Genomic DNA, 13,470 nt, shown 5'->3' on the forward strand with positions numbered 1-13,470 from the left:
TGATAACAGAACCAGCTTCTTCAGCTTCCAGAGTAGACTACAGAGCAGCATTGTTCTAGAAATCCTCCAGACCTTTAGTACCTAATCAGGACTGCTAAGATATTCAGCCTTATGGACTGAAAAAATACCAGTTTCTTGACTTCTCTGGTATGAGACAGCTATTGGCAGACTACCCAGATGGTATTGTACAAACTAATCTAACACGTACTCTTTTAATAGTTCTATTCTGCTAGTTCTGTTCCTCCAGAGAACCCTACCTTAGTAAACACAATGCTTATAAATTTAGGAAATTCAAATTTTTTGTTTAAGTAAATTGGAAAGCACAGAATCTAAAGATTTTAGGTTTGTATGCCCAGTCTCTCTTACTGACCTGGAATGAATTCAAGTTTTTTTTTTTTTGCTAAGCCTTTGCACTAGGAGCTTTCAATATGTAGAGCTATCCTTCACTGTGTAAAATCACTGCGAGGGGCCAGGCTGTAACTGATCTATGCCAGTCCTGAACATGTAGATAGGCTGGTATTTTAGGCAGGGTTCTATAGAGTAACAGAACTTGCAGAATGAATACATATGGGATTCTACTAGATTGACTAGAGTAAATTACAGGCTAATCCAATGAGGGTTGCCTGTAAATGGAGAGTCCAAGAATCCAACAGTTTGATCAGTCCATGAGGCTGGATGAAGATGAACTGGTCCTCAGTTTATACAAGAATCCCAAAGAAGTGGGTTCTGATGCCAGTGAAGAAATGGACTTGCTATCAAGGCGAAAGCAAGTGGGCACAGAGCAAACGCTTCCTTCTCCCATGTCCTTATATAGGCTTCTAGCAGAAGTGTAGCCCAGAATGGAGGGGAGCCTTCCTGCTTCAACAGATCTGGATTAAAGACATACTTCCCACCTCTAAATATCCAGATTAGAAGTGGATCTTTCCATTTCAGGTAAAGCAAAAAATCCCTCACAGGTGGTTTGATTTGATTCTGTACATGTTCAAGTGTGACCTGCAAAAATGGCCATCACCATAGGGTTTGTTTGAAATCTACTTGAGACTGTGTCACAGGCAAAACCCTTAGCTGGGAAGAATGTTCAGGAAAGGTGATGTTCCCAACAGCGCTGACCTCAGTCTGTTTTTTTCTTTTTATCTGAGCAGTCATCTTGAAACCTGTTCTACTCCCCCCAAATAAAGCAATCAAAAATGTTCTTATCAAAATTAAATGTGTATAGCTAGTACCCTGTGTCTCAATGTTTAGACCAAGAAATTGTTAAGGCAAGATACACTTCTTCCATCACATGTTCAAATAAATAAATAAATAAATAAATAAATAAATAAAAGGTTTGGGAATGAGGTGTATCCTGTTGGTGTTCCTGTGCTCCCTGGGGGCACATCCCTTGTCAGCGTGGCTTGCTTCTCTTTGGTTGGTGAGGGCGAGATGTGAGATATATAGCAGGCACGATCCTTGTGACTAATCCTCTGAAATATCACAGGCCCAGAACAAGAAAGCATTTGTCACCTCCAAGCAGAAGAGCTATTATGTAATCGCAGAAGCCAGCCTTTAAAGGCGCCTCAGAGTTACCTTAGGGAAGCTTCCCACCTGGCACAGGCTCCCTTTCGAAACCCTTAGCCCCCCACCTCAACTTGCATTCTTCAGGTGCCAGGAACGCCATAATCTCCAGAGACAGCCCCGACTATTTTGAGCACTTATAATTGAGATAAAAGTTCTTTTTTCCTCTATTAAGCTGAAATCTATCTCCCACCCACTGAGCCAAATCTTGCTTCTAGCACTTGCTCCGGATTCTGCACTTGACACTGTTTATGAGCCCAGGCTTAGGAGTCAACTAGAATTGAGCTCAACAGTCATTGATCTTCTTTGTTAGTGACATTTAGGGACAGTGAGGAAGATCCTCGGTCATAAAATAAACCATAATAGCTGCCTTGTCTTATCTTTTCCTTTTGAGAAATGGTCTCCCTATGTACCCTAGGCTAGCCATGAACTGACAGGCATCCTCCTGCCTGTGCCTGTGGTGTTTCAGAATTATAGTATGTACCACCACACCTGACTTAATACCTGTCTTTCATGGTTGCTGGAAAAAGAACCATTATCACCACCACCACCATCATCATCACCATCACCATCACCCCCATCATCAATATTTCTGATATTTAAAACATCATTTTTCTATTTAGCCATTTTTCTCCAACTGTTATCTCCTTCTTTAATCATATTTCATAACACTGCTTTTTAAAATGGCCTAGAGACCACACTTATTTGCAGCCCCACCTTGCACTTAGGGTCTAGGCGAAAGAATACCTGACTAAAAGTATCTGATACAATGGGTGGCTTACCTGTGGTCAGAAATTAGAAGGTACTTCTTCTGCCTGATAAAGTTGTATAGAAACACAGTGCTATGGTTCATCACAGTGACTCTCCTATGCCTGCCTGTGCCTGATTCAAGAAACCACAGCATCCATACTAAGACAGAAGAATGTCTTTTTCACACTTGTCCAGCTCCCAAAAGAAAGAATTCTTGCTGCCACTGCTGACTTCTTTCAAACCATGTAGTCCTACTACATGGAAAATAGTCACCCAGCCAAGTTTCTCCACAGAGTGGCTCTCTTTTAGCAAGGTCTTATGTGAAAGACATGCAGTCTCTGTCCTTCTCACTCAGCCTAGACCAAGGGAAGTTATTCAACCCATGTGAGATAAGGTTGAACTAGTAAATAAAGAGTTAGTGAACCTAACACGACAGCCATATTCAGGCACATCCTCCAGCCTCAGCCTTAGAGATCTCAGGTTGTCCATCTTGGTGGTAGGCACCTTTATTTGCTGAGCCATTGACTCCTACTGAGTCATCATCAACCTTATGAAAGATGGGGGAGAGGGGAACCCAGAGGTTTACCATTGCTTGTATTCTGTTCTCCCAAGAGTTGGCCTCTGATATTTAATAGCATGTGCGAACACACACACACACACACACACACACACACACACACACACACACACACACCACAAAGTTAAATAAAACTTCTGGAAGGAAGGATTATTTTATAGTGCTAGGAGATAAAATCATGCCAACATTTCATAGAACAGGCATTTGGTTAAAAGCAGAGTGTCTGTACAGCCCCACCACACAAAGAATGCCAGACACTTTTCTACTCTTGAAAACACAAAACTGGAAACTGGGTCCAATTTATATAAGAAAGGGGTTGAAAATTCAAGCACTTTCTGTCTAATAAATATAGCCAAGCCTCAGCCTGGGTGGTCCACAGCACTTTCTCCAGGGCTGTCTTGCTCTGAACTACGGAGAAGAGGTAAAGACATCCCATAGTAATTTCTTCCAGGTTCTGGCATCAGTGAGTGGTCATTGATTAGCAATATGCAAGAATTCCTCAAATCAAAACACACAGCTTTCCTATGTAAGATCCTCAGAAGTACCTGCACATCTTGAGCGATCTGGCACTGAATTTAAGGTAGTGCTTAAGACCAGACTATAGTAATGTTGACTTAGTCGGGTGAGCAGTTAAGTATGACAGGAGTAGCAATCTTCCTCAAATGACAGTGCTGACAGCATGTTCTTTGACACCTGTCTTACAGTCCCATACTTTATTACCCCAGGATAGCCTTTGGCAAGATATGAGTTGGGAGCTAGGATTTATTTCTGGATCTATTTCATTAGGATAAAAACAGATACTCAAGAGAACAGGTCTAATCTTTTTTCTTTAAAAACTGCCATTATCATGGCATGTAAGTATGAAGATGGTATGATAAAACCCATTTCTTTTTATATGAACATAAATTAATTTAAAAATTGAAAATTACTGTTATCAGCTGTGTACATATATTAAATACATAATGTACTTCAAGTGACTGGTTGTGAAAAATGTCCCTTTACAAAATAGATAAAAATAAGTGAAAGAAAAATAACTTTCCTATCTTGTTTTCACACACACAGAATTTTAGAAAGGTAATATAACAAGGGAATGTGTAAGACTAATTCTGTGCATAAAATCTATGGAAAAGAAGGCCAAAGCTGAGGCAGAGAAGCCCTGGTGAGGAGGGAGACAGTAATTGAGCCTTTCCCAGGGGAAAAAGCTAGAGCAATCCAGCAAAGCCTTTAAATGATCTGATACTGACATAGATCTGGTCCATGCTCAGAGCTAGTATTCCGACAACTGGGCTATAACAATAGATCTGAGTGAGGGAGACAGCTTAAGGAATGGTCACACTGTGAAGCGGGTGGGGGGATCCACGCTTCAGTTAAAATTCTGATTGTCATCTCTACGATAGTCTCATGGTCCAGAGTCAAACCAACCTTTCAGCCCAGTGTCTGTATTTTATTAGCCCTGAGAGATCTTAGGGTTTGGCTCCGTTCATTTCTGTGCTCTTTCCTTCCTTTCTTCTCTTCTTCTTTGTATTCTTTGTATTATTTACTCAGCTACACTGTTTAAGGCATGTGTCCTTATGAAAATCCCAAAGATGCACAACAGTAGGGAGAATTGTGCAGGGCATCCAGAGTACCCATCACATCCTTCTAACAGACATCCGCATCTGACCTCTGCTTCAGCTGCCGTCCTTCCCTCGCCTTCAACTATGCATCCAGGCCATCCGGAGAATCTGGTGATCTCAGTGTGTGGCCCCAGTAAGGATGCCCTAGAAGTGGAACAGGCTGGGCAAGGCTGCCAGAAGCGAACCTATGAACAAGAATATTGAAAAGCACCGTGGCACTTAGAGAAACTGGAACTCTAACCTAGGCCTTGCACTTTGAATGGAGGGCTTCTCTCTGACCACCCACGCCACTAGCACATAGGCCAGCCTGGAGCTTGCTTCTCCCTCAACAGATGCAAGTGCCTGGAACCCACGATTTCCCTGACCAAAGAGCCGGAGACCACTTCCAGGGAATGCCCTGGCCCCTATATGTTTATCACTAGATGCCAGAGGTGACAAGGTCTCCGGCTGAGATAAGAATATAGGCAGAACTAGGGTATGTGGGCTGAACAACACGCGTTTGCATGAGAGTCCCAGAGATACTAAAAAGGCAAAAACCCAGGAAGAAATAGTCACCCTCCCATAGACCAAGAGCTCCATCTGGAGCTCCATTCTTGCCCCACAAGCCATTAACATTAAGTACAGGCCTTGAAAGGAAGGGGCATTGTGTGTGTGTGTGTGTGTGTGTGTGTGTGTGTGTGTGTGTGTGTGTGTGTGTGTGTGTGTGTGTGTGTGTGTGTGTGTACAATATTCATATGAGTAAAAATATCTCTGTGCATGTGATGCCAAAAGCTGATATCAAGAATCTTTTTAAATTGCTCCCCACTTTATTTTTTGAGGCAGATTCTCCCACTGGAATCTGGAACTCACCCATCAGCTAAAGTGGCTGGCCAGAAAGTCTGTCTGTCTCTGCCTTCCCAGCACTGGAATTGCAGACATGCCATGCCATGCTTGACTTTTTAAACGCATTGTAGAAGTCTGAACTCGGATCCTCGTGTCTGTTTGGCAAGCCATTGACTGAGCCAGTGCCCCAATTCCTCCATGTTCTTCGACGTAGGGTCATGCCACGAGGTCCTTGTCAGGTCAGTCACTAAGACTGCTGAAGAGCTGGGCAAGTGTCATCTGAATCCCTAGACTATGTAATAAAGGTGACACAAAAACACCAAAGTCAGCTAATACAGTCATCATCAGAAGGGCAAGGTTGTCCTCCATGTGAGTTCAAAGCACGCCAACTCCCTATTGGCAAGTAGATCTTTCCACCAACTTTCTTATCAGTGGTTTAAAGAAAGAGTCTTAACCCTTCACCCCTTCCTCTGCTGCATCCCATCCTCCACTGGGTACCTCTAAAAGGAAAAATATTCCAGTATGGAAATAATTTTATGTAACTCTGGGGAAAAAAGAAATTTATGTCCCTGTGCCAGTAGAATTTTTGTCTATTAGCACTCTTCATTTTGGAAGGAATAAAAGTGCTGGAGACAGAGTCTATTCTGTCCCAGAATTGAGCCCTTCAAATGAGTGCAGAAAGAAGGCAGATGTTATACATCTTACTAGGCACGCACATAAAGAGGAGGGAAAGCACAAAAGCAAATTAGAGAAGCCCAGGATAGTAGTTAGCCCCCACCACCACCACCACCACCCGTGGATAATGTGCGGTTTCACTTAAATAAGAACACAATCTCCATTAACTTAATTTGTCAAAGCAGTAACTCCAACACTCACAGGCAGTGCCTAGGAAGGCACTTTTAGATGCATCAGTGCCACTTTAAAATTAAGAGTGAATCAGTCCTGTGGCGTTAATTACTAGTAAATTAATAGAAAGTAGGTCTCCCACGTGGCACGGTGCCAAGCAAAAGTTTCTCAGTGCTAGCCAGAAACATGGCAAGGTATCAAATTCTCACTTGCAAAGCTTTTTATATATGTGGCACATTATAGGGACAGAGAGGGAAGTTGCTCAAATCACTCACAATGAGAAACAAGGGCAGTGCGTAACTAGAAGGGCTTATTGGTAGAGCTTTAGAAAGGTGTCCTACTGTAGCTGCAAATGGAAATTCCCACCTCTCTGCTATCATTGTGACCCATTCCACAATGTTTACGGAATGGAAACATATCTATTTCTTTTCCCAGACGAGTATAAGAACCTTATGTAACTTCATGAAGTAGAAAGCATTTTAGAAACCAAAAATAAACTTACAGCCAGTAAAAAGGAATTGCTTTGTATCACAGTGTTTTGGAACACTGGTGTCTTCTGGTACAGTATCCTCAAGACAGAGAGGGAGGAGATGCCCAAGAAAAGAAGAAATAGACTCAGGAGAAGCGTTATCTAAACTTTAATTACATATCTGAATCCAGGAATCCAGGAACAGGTAAAAGAGAGAAATGGTTCATGCACAATTTGGTTAATAACATGACTGCATATGTGCTGTTAGTGACAAACATATTTATTTTCTCTTGTTTTACCACGAAAATGTCCATTTCCTGTGTCTCCCATAATTTTTCAACTGTATATGTGTTCTTACCAATTTTGGTCCATGAGTGCAACAAAGTAAGCTGTCTTTGCTCCTGGTTTACGCAGTTAAATGGAGCTGTTTGGCCCCAGATTTTATGTGAATAGCAGACAGACTAATCTCTGCCTCCTATTACTTGCTTCTCTCTTTAATTTTACAAGATGATTTCACATGTATTTTTGCATGTCGCAAATGCATCTAAAAACATTAAGGAAGTCAAGGATGAAGATGGCAAATCCAAACTGATACATCTGAGACCAGAGTCCCATTTGAAATGTTCCTTTTACGCATAACTGAGTGTATGATTCTGTCTTCAACAGACGTGATACTAATAGTAAATGTCGTGATAATATATATGAGCAACATAGAACAGTGTTACTTCCTAACGTGTGGCTTGTAACCTCTTCGAGGCACAGATAGCTTTGCAAAGCCAATCTGTATTATTGTGTCATCTTGACCACTGATTTTTAACTGAGAGCTACATTCCCAAAGTGGGAGTTTTCTCGTACCCGGTCAAGACAAGAACTTCAGGTAGCCACAGGTGTATCTGCGTCTCTTTCAAATGATTAAAGGCCGTTTCTTCTGGTGTCTGGAAGAAGTAAAATGCCCTTGTCTAATGGGTATTGCTTTGTGTACCACATGCCCAGTAAGTTCTAGCATCTAGGAGCATGCAATGGCAGCTAACATTAGTATGCAATTATGGTATTAGTGTTTAATTATATCATGTGCATTGAGCTATTTTAAAGAGAAAACAAGAGTCATTCTCCTTAGCGACCATTATAGTACAGAATGTTCAAAGCTGCGATCACACTCAGAGGCAAATAAATCGGTTACAAATGTGGGTAGCAAGACGTATGCATGCTTTAGAAAATGTGAAGGTGGGACCTAAAATAGATAAACCCCCTTTTTCGTTGTTGCTCCAAAATTCCATTTCTGGTTTCAGACCATCCATTAACAAACTTGACATGTTTAGCCTTAACACTCAATGGTAGCTTTCCACCTTAGACGTGAATAAAAAGGAGTGCAAAATAATAAATTTGGTTTGTTTCCTCACTTGCTGAGAGTCTATCATCTCATTTCAAAAATGACCCAAGAAAAACCCTTCTAAGAATAAAGGGCTTGAGGTTTCGATGGCAACTTACCCCGGTGTACACACCTGTGGTTTCACTCTGAGGTCAATATACAAAGACTAAACTAGAACGGAAGGAAGCGTGGTTAAAATATTGTCTACACAGTTTCTTCCTCGATAGTATTCCCTTTGGCTCATGCACACTCACACACTCAAGGCGCTTCGTATACAAGACAACGGAGGTTGAAAGGGTTGTATGTTATGAAAGCTCTTTTTAAAAAGCAAACTTGAAATAAATTAACTGGTTCTTTTAAAACGCCAGTTTACAAGTCCTTGCAGTCTGGGTGCCTTGGACGTAAGGGCGTCTCTAAAACATAGAAACAAAGGGTCAAAGTTGGGTGGCAGTGCACAATTACTTCTGGATTCCATTTAGAGAGAAGACCTTGGTTCAGGTACTTCACTGGGTAGGAAGGCAAAATCTTCCCCGCGGGGATCTTTCCTGGGGCTGGGGATAGCTTACAAACGGAGGAGGCGATGCGGCAGGTGTCATAGGAAGCGCCTCCTGACCAGGTGGGTTACCAGTGCTGGCCAGCCGCCCGAGTGCCAAGCTGCGCCTGGGACATGGCTGGTACCGCGGTGGCAGCCGCAGCGGCTGCAGCCGCGTCCCCAACGCCAGGCAGGACAGATCGCACGGATCTTCGGAACTCCTCGTTCCTCCAGGTGTAAAGCAGCGGGTTGAGCGCCGACAGGGCGCAGCACAGGAGCCAGCTGGCCGCCTGCACGCCCCAGGGCACCGGTAGGGAGAAGCCGCTGGCCAGGCTCACCCACACCAGCGGCTGCGTGGCCAGCAGGAAGACACAGCAGAGCAGCAGCACCGACAGGCCACTGAGACGCCGCTGTGCCCGGCGAGGCTGCAGCGCGGCCGGCAGGGGCTGGGGCTGAGCAGGGTGCGCGGCTCCTCCAGGACCCGGCGCGTGTGGGGCGGCGGGGAAGGCGGCGGCAGCGGCAGCACAGCCTGGCAGCTGGTGCAGCAGGTGGAAGTTGAGCACGCTGACCCGCTTGACGCTGACGCGCACGCGGCGCACGATGCCCAGGTAGCAGTGCAGCAGCAGGGCCGTCTGCGCCAGCAGCGCTCCGGCTGCCAGGAGCGCGGGGTAATGAACTTGCGGGGGCTCGGCTCCCGGCTTGGGAGCCCAGGGTGGGAGCAACAGCACCAGACCCAAGGCGAGCGCCCAGGACAGTGCCAGCATGCCCACCGTGTGGCGCCGCTGGTACAGCACCTGATAGGTGGCAGGCGCCCTAGTGATGAGCAGGTAGCGGTTCAGCGCCACGAGGCAGTGGGACAGAAGGGACACCGTGAGCCCGAGGCCCAGGAGCCCGCCCCGGAGCAAGCGGTAGCTGCCCCCGCCGCTGTCCCAGTCCCCCGGGGGCTCCGCGGAGCCGGCGGGCAGGAGCCCCAGCACCGCCTCTTGTGGCATCCAGAGGGCGCAGACGCTGAGATCCGCCGCACAGCCATTCACGATGAAGGCGTTGCTAGTGGTCTGCAGCTTTCGGAAGGACGACACGAGATAGATGACCATACCGTTGGCCAGAGTGCCCCCAATGGCCAGCCCCGAGTACAGGAGAGACACCGGGATCCGCCGGCCGGCCCAGGATTCTTCTTCCTCGCAGAGCAGCAGCAGAGATCCCCCGGTGGTGGTGGAGGTCGAAGTGGAGGAGGAGTTGGTCATTCTGGCCAACTCTTCACACCTCGCGCCCTAGCGTTGGCTTCTTGCAGCGTGGCCCATCCTGACACTTGCCTGCTGGGAGGGCAAAAAACATCCCTTCAGCTCTCTGCCACTGACACAAAAGGCTGAAGTCGAATAATGGGCTGGGGGAGGGGGGAGAAAGAGGGAGCTGAAGGAGAACAGGGGTGGCAGATGACAGGTGACTGCCTCAGAAATGTCTCCAGTGACAGAGAAGGTCCGTTTTACACTCAGCGAGCAACAGCGAAGCCCTAAGGTCATACCAATACCAAGAACACACACACACACACACACACACACACACACACACACAGTTAGGAATGTGTTCTGCCAACTGGAGCCCCTCTTTACTGGGAAATAGTGGAGATATCTTGGCTGGGGAAAATGCCAAGGAGAGGGAGTAAAAGATACCTTGATTTAGGGCCAGTCCTTAGCTGGTGAAAGCAGATGGAGAGATGCCAAGAAATACCTCCTCAGCAGCAGCATCTGTGGTCCAGAAGTCAACAGGAGAAACTGAGCTGGGACCAGCGCCAAGAGCAAGTGCCTTGCGTCTCTCAAGCAGCATCCACACACGTGGTCCCAGGCAGGAGCCAGCAGCTGTGGGGAGTCTCCTCAGCTGGCTGGAGAATTGGGGAGAGTGAAGTGGTAGGCTGCAAGCCCAGGCGGGTGGGCAGGCAGGCGGCAGTAGAGAGGATGCCAGGCTGCAAGAGCAGAAGCTGAGCTGGAGAGGAGCGCGCACCCCGTGCTCCAAAGCAGGAGTGCTGGCTTTTGTGGTAAACCCACTTGGAGCGCTGCTCTCCTGCACGGTTATCCATCACCCAGGGAGAAGACAGCCTTTCCATGCTGTCATGAATTATTCAGTAACTGCTAACTTGTAAGGGAGAGAAAAATACCTTGCTCAGAGAATCCTGTAGTTAACAAGTCTCTCGTGTCTCTCTCTCTCTCTCTCTCTCTCTCTCTCTCTCTCTCTCTCTCTCTCTCTCTCTCTCTCTCTCTCTCCTCTCCTCTCTCTCATCTCTCTCGCTCTCTCTCTCTCTCTCTCTCTCGCTCTCTCTCTCATCCTTCTCTCTTCGCTTCTTTCACTGTTTGATTTTTTTTTTTGTTTCCTTTCTTTCTTCTTCTCCTCCTCTAAATGTTAGAGTAAAATTTCATTCTCAGTCTGATTCACCCTGGAGGCAAGACTTTTTCCCCCCTCAGGGATAAGTATACTCCAGTACAGTTTCAGGGATGATTACTTTACATTTGAATTGAAATTCAGCACCCTCCCCCTTTGGCAAAGTAGGACATGCGTAATTAGCCACAGAAAATAGGTAGGCCTTTACTTAAATCATAATTCCAATTCTTTTCCCACCGATAGACACCTCCCCAAAACTTGGCTCATGTTTCAGTGGGATGAGAGGGGTGTGGGAACACAGTGGTCAGAAGATCTAAAAACTGAATCATAAAGTACATCTAGACAATGGAATAACACTTAGAAATAAGAAGAAATCATCTGTCAAGATATAAAACACCTAAAAAGTTGGAAGTGCCTATTATTAAGCAAAAGATGCCCGCACAATCCCAGCTGTATTACATGCTTGAAAAGGTAAAACTGTGGAGAGATCACCAGCTTCCCTGGGCTCAGAACCAGGCGGGAGGAAAGGATGAATAAGCATACAGGCGGGGAGCGACTGTGTGATACTTTAATGGTGGGACACTTTATTGTAAATTTGTCCAAACCCACAGGACAACACCCGGAGAACCCACATGTAAATTATGGACTCAGTGAAAAATACATCAAGGAACTTCATCCATTGTGACAACTGAACCACTCAGTGGAAGATATTGATAACTTGGAAGCTATGTGTGCTAGGTAGGAGTTGTGTGGGAGTGTTCTCTCTCTGCCTCTCTCCCTCCCTTTGTCTCTGTCTCTGTCTCTGTCTCTGTCTCTGTGTCTCTCTCTGTCTCTCTGTCTCTCTCTCTCTGTCTCTCTCTGTCTCTCTCTCCCTCTCTCTCTCTCTCTCTCTCTCTGTGTGTGTGTGTGTGTGAGAGAGAGAGAGAGAGAGAGAGAGAGAGAGAGAGAGAGAGACTTCAACATAGAAGCTGGAGGTTGAAGTTGGCTGTCTTCCTTAACCTCGCTCTACTATATCTATATCTATATCTATATCTATATCTATATCTATATCTATCTATATATATATATATGTATATATATTGAGACAGGGTCTCTCAATGAACCTACATGGCTTGAGCTAGGCTGGCTGGCCACTGACTCCAAGAACCCTGCTTTCCCAGCGTTGGGATTACTGATATGTGTCACCATATCTGGTTTTTTATGTAAGCACTTCGGCTCTGAGCTCAGTGCAAATACTTGTTGATGATGCACTTTACTGAGCCATGTCCCAGAACCCACTCTGTGCCTTTCCTCAGATGTACGATGACTCTTAAACTAAAGTTTAAAGCCTATTTTTGAACAGCAGGTGTTGGGGGAAAGCAATTTCCCTTAAGACTCCTTAGTATGAGTGGCAAAGACCTCTGAGATTTTCACGATATGGGATATCACAGAGACTTGCACTCAGGGCTCAAACCTGCTTTGGTGGAAATGTTGACTTCTCTGTGCACATGGGAACTTTTGTCTAAAATGTACACCAAATGCCACCTCTCCATGGCCACTGGCAAAAGTTATTCATTTACAAATTTTACCCAGATAATAGGTAATATATCCAATAGAAAAATGATATCTCAAGTTCCAGGTGTCCTGAGTTCTAAGCAAGGCATCCATCAGATAGTCTCGAGGATTACTCCCACCTTGCCGGGAAAAATATGTCCATTCAGTGATGTCAAAGGCTCTTTTCTTCCAGACTTTATCTGGATCCCTATTCACACATCGAACCTTTCTCCTCCCTCCTCCTGCCACTTAGCATAGACCTTCTATGTGTTACGTGGAGTGAGGCCTTGGGCCGTATGTCAGAAGCTTTTCCAAGTCCATCCTTGAGTACTTATTTCAAAAGGAAAATCAGGATATATCTCCCCCATTTTTCCTTTTCAAACATGGTCTTTCAAAAAGTCATGTTAATGACTTAGAAGAATTCTGTTGATGTTAGCAAGCACAGCCTGAGGGATTTACTAAATCAGCCTGGAATACCATGGGAATAACAGACATTAAAAGAAAGGCAGCAGTTTGGTCTCACGGGAGCAAAGGTTCAGATGGCCAGCCTACTGGTAATATGGAGTACTTGTCCTCATCTATCATCATTTTTATTATTATTATTATTATTATTATTATTATTATTATTATTATTATTATTATTATTATTACTAAAGCCTTGAGTACATCAAACACACACAACAGGACTGCAAGAAATTCCTCAATCAGCCATAGTCACTGCAATTAAATTTACTGAGCATTACCTTAGTGGTAAAGGAATTCTGTGTTCTAATCCCAGCTTCTAGGTCTCGGTGGTTCTCTGTAACAAGTAGCAAGGACCAATCTCAGGGATGCCTTGCCATGAAGATGTATGTGCTTCTGCCAAAGGCATGCTTCCTTTATTTAGCCCAGGCCTGGAAGGCCAGTTCTTGTCTGGTTTCTCATTTACACTCATTTTTGGTTTAGGTCACTGGCCTTAAGTAACATAGGGTAGGAGGTGTGTTTTTCTTATCCACAGCACAACATTACCTGGCACGTGGAAATGAATCC

At 45.1% G+C, this 13,470-nt stretch overlaps 1 protein-coding gene across 2 annotated transcripts; it reads right to left on the bottom strand.

Moving 5' to 3' along the window:
* Positions 1-8,066: 8,066 nt before the first annotated feature.
* Positions 8,067-10,627, bottom strand: Gpr88 (G protein-coupled receptor 88). Of its 2 annotated transcripts, none has more exons than XM_051165869.1 (2): positions 10,206-10,627; positions 8,067-9,848 (listed from the first exon to the last, which is right to left on the bottom strand). In XM_051165869.1, the coding sequence occupies exon 2, from the start codon at positions 9,777-9,779 to the stop codon at positions 8,625-8,627; it is 1,155 nt and encodes a 384-aa protein (XP_051021826.1). In that variant the 5' UTR covers positions 9,780-9,848; positions 10,206-10,627; the 3' UTR covers positions 8,067-8,624. The 2 variants fall into 2 exon arrangements, with proteins under 2 accessions (XP_051021826.1, XP_051021825.1); XM_051165868.1 differs by having other exon boundaries at positions 8,067-9,851; positions 10,206-10,626.
* Between the last annotated feature and the right edge of the window lie 2,843 nt (positions 10,628-13,470).

This window comes from Acomys russatus, chromosome 23, assembly GCF_903995435.1.
Source record: "Acomys russatus chromosome 23, mAcoRus1.1, whole genome shotgun sequence".
Taxonomy (NCBI): domain Eukaryota; kingdom Metazoa; phylum Chordata; class Mammalia; order Rodentia; family Muridae; genus Acomys; species Acomys russatus.

Bases quoted from the DNA above. Each gene is read 5' to 3' on its own strand.
- Gpr88 (XM_051165869.1), bottom strand. From the start codon at position 9,779: ATGACCAACTCCTCCTCCACTTCGACCTCCACCACCACCGGGGGATCT.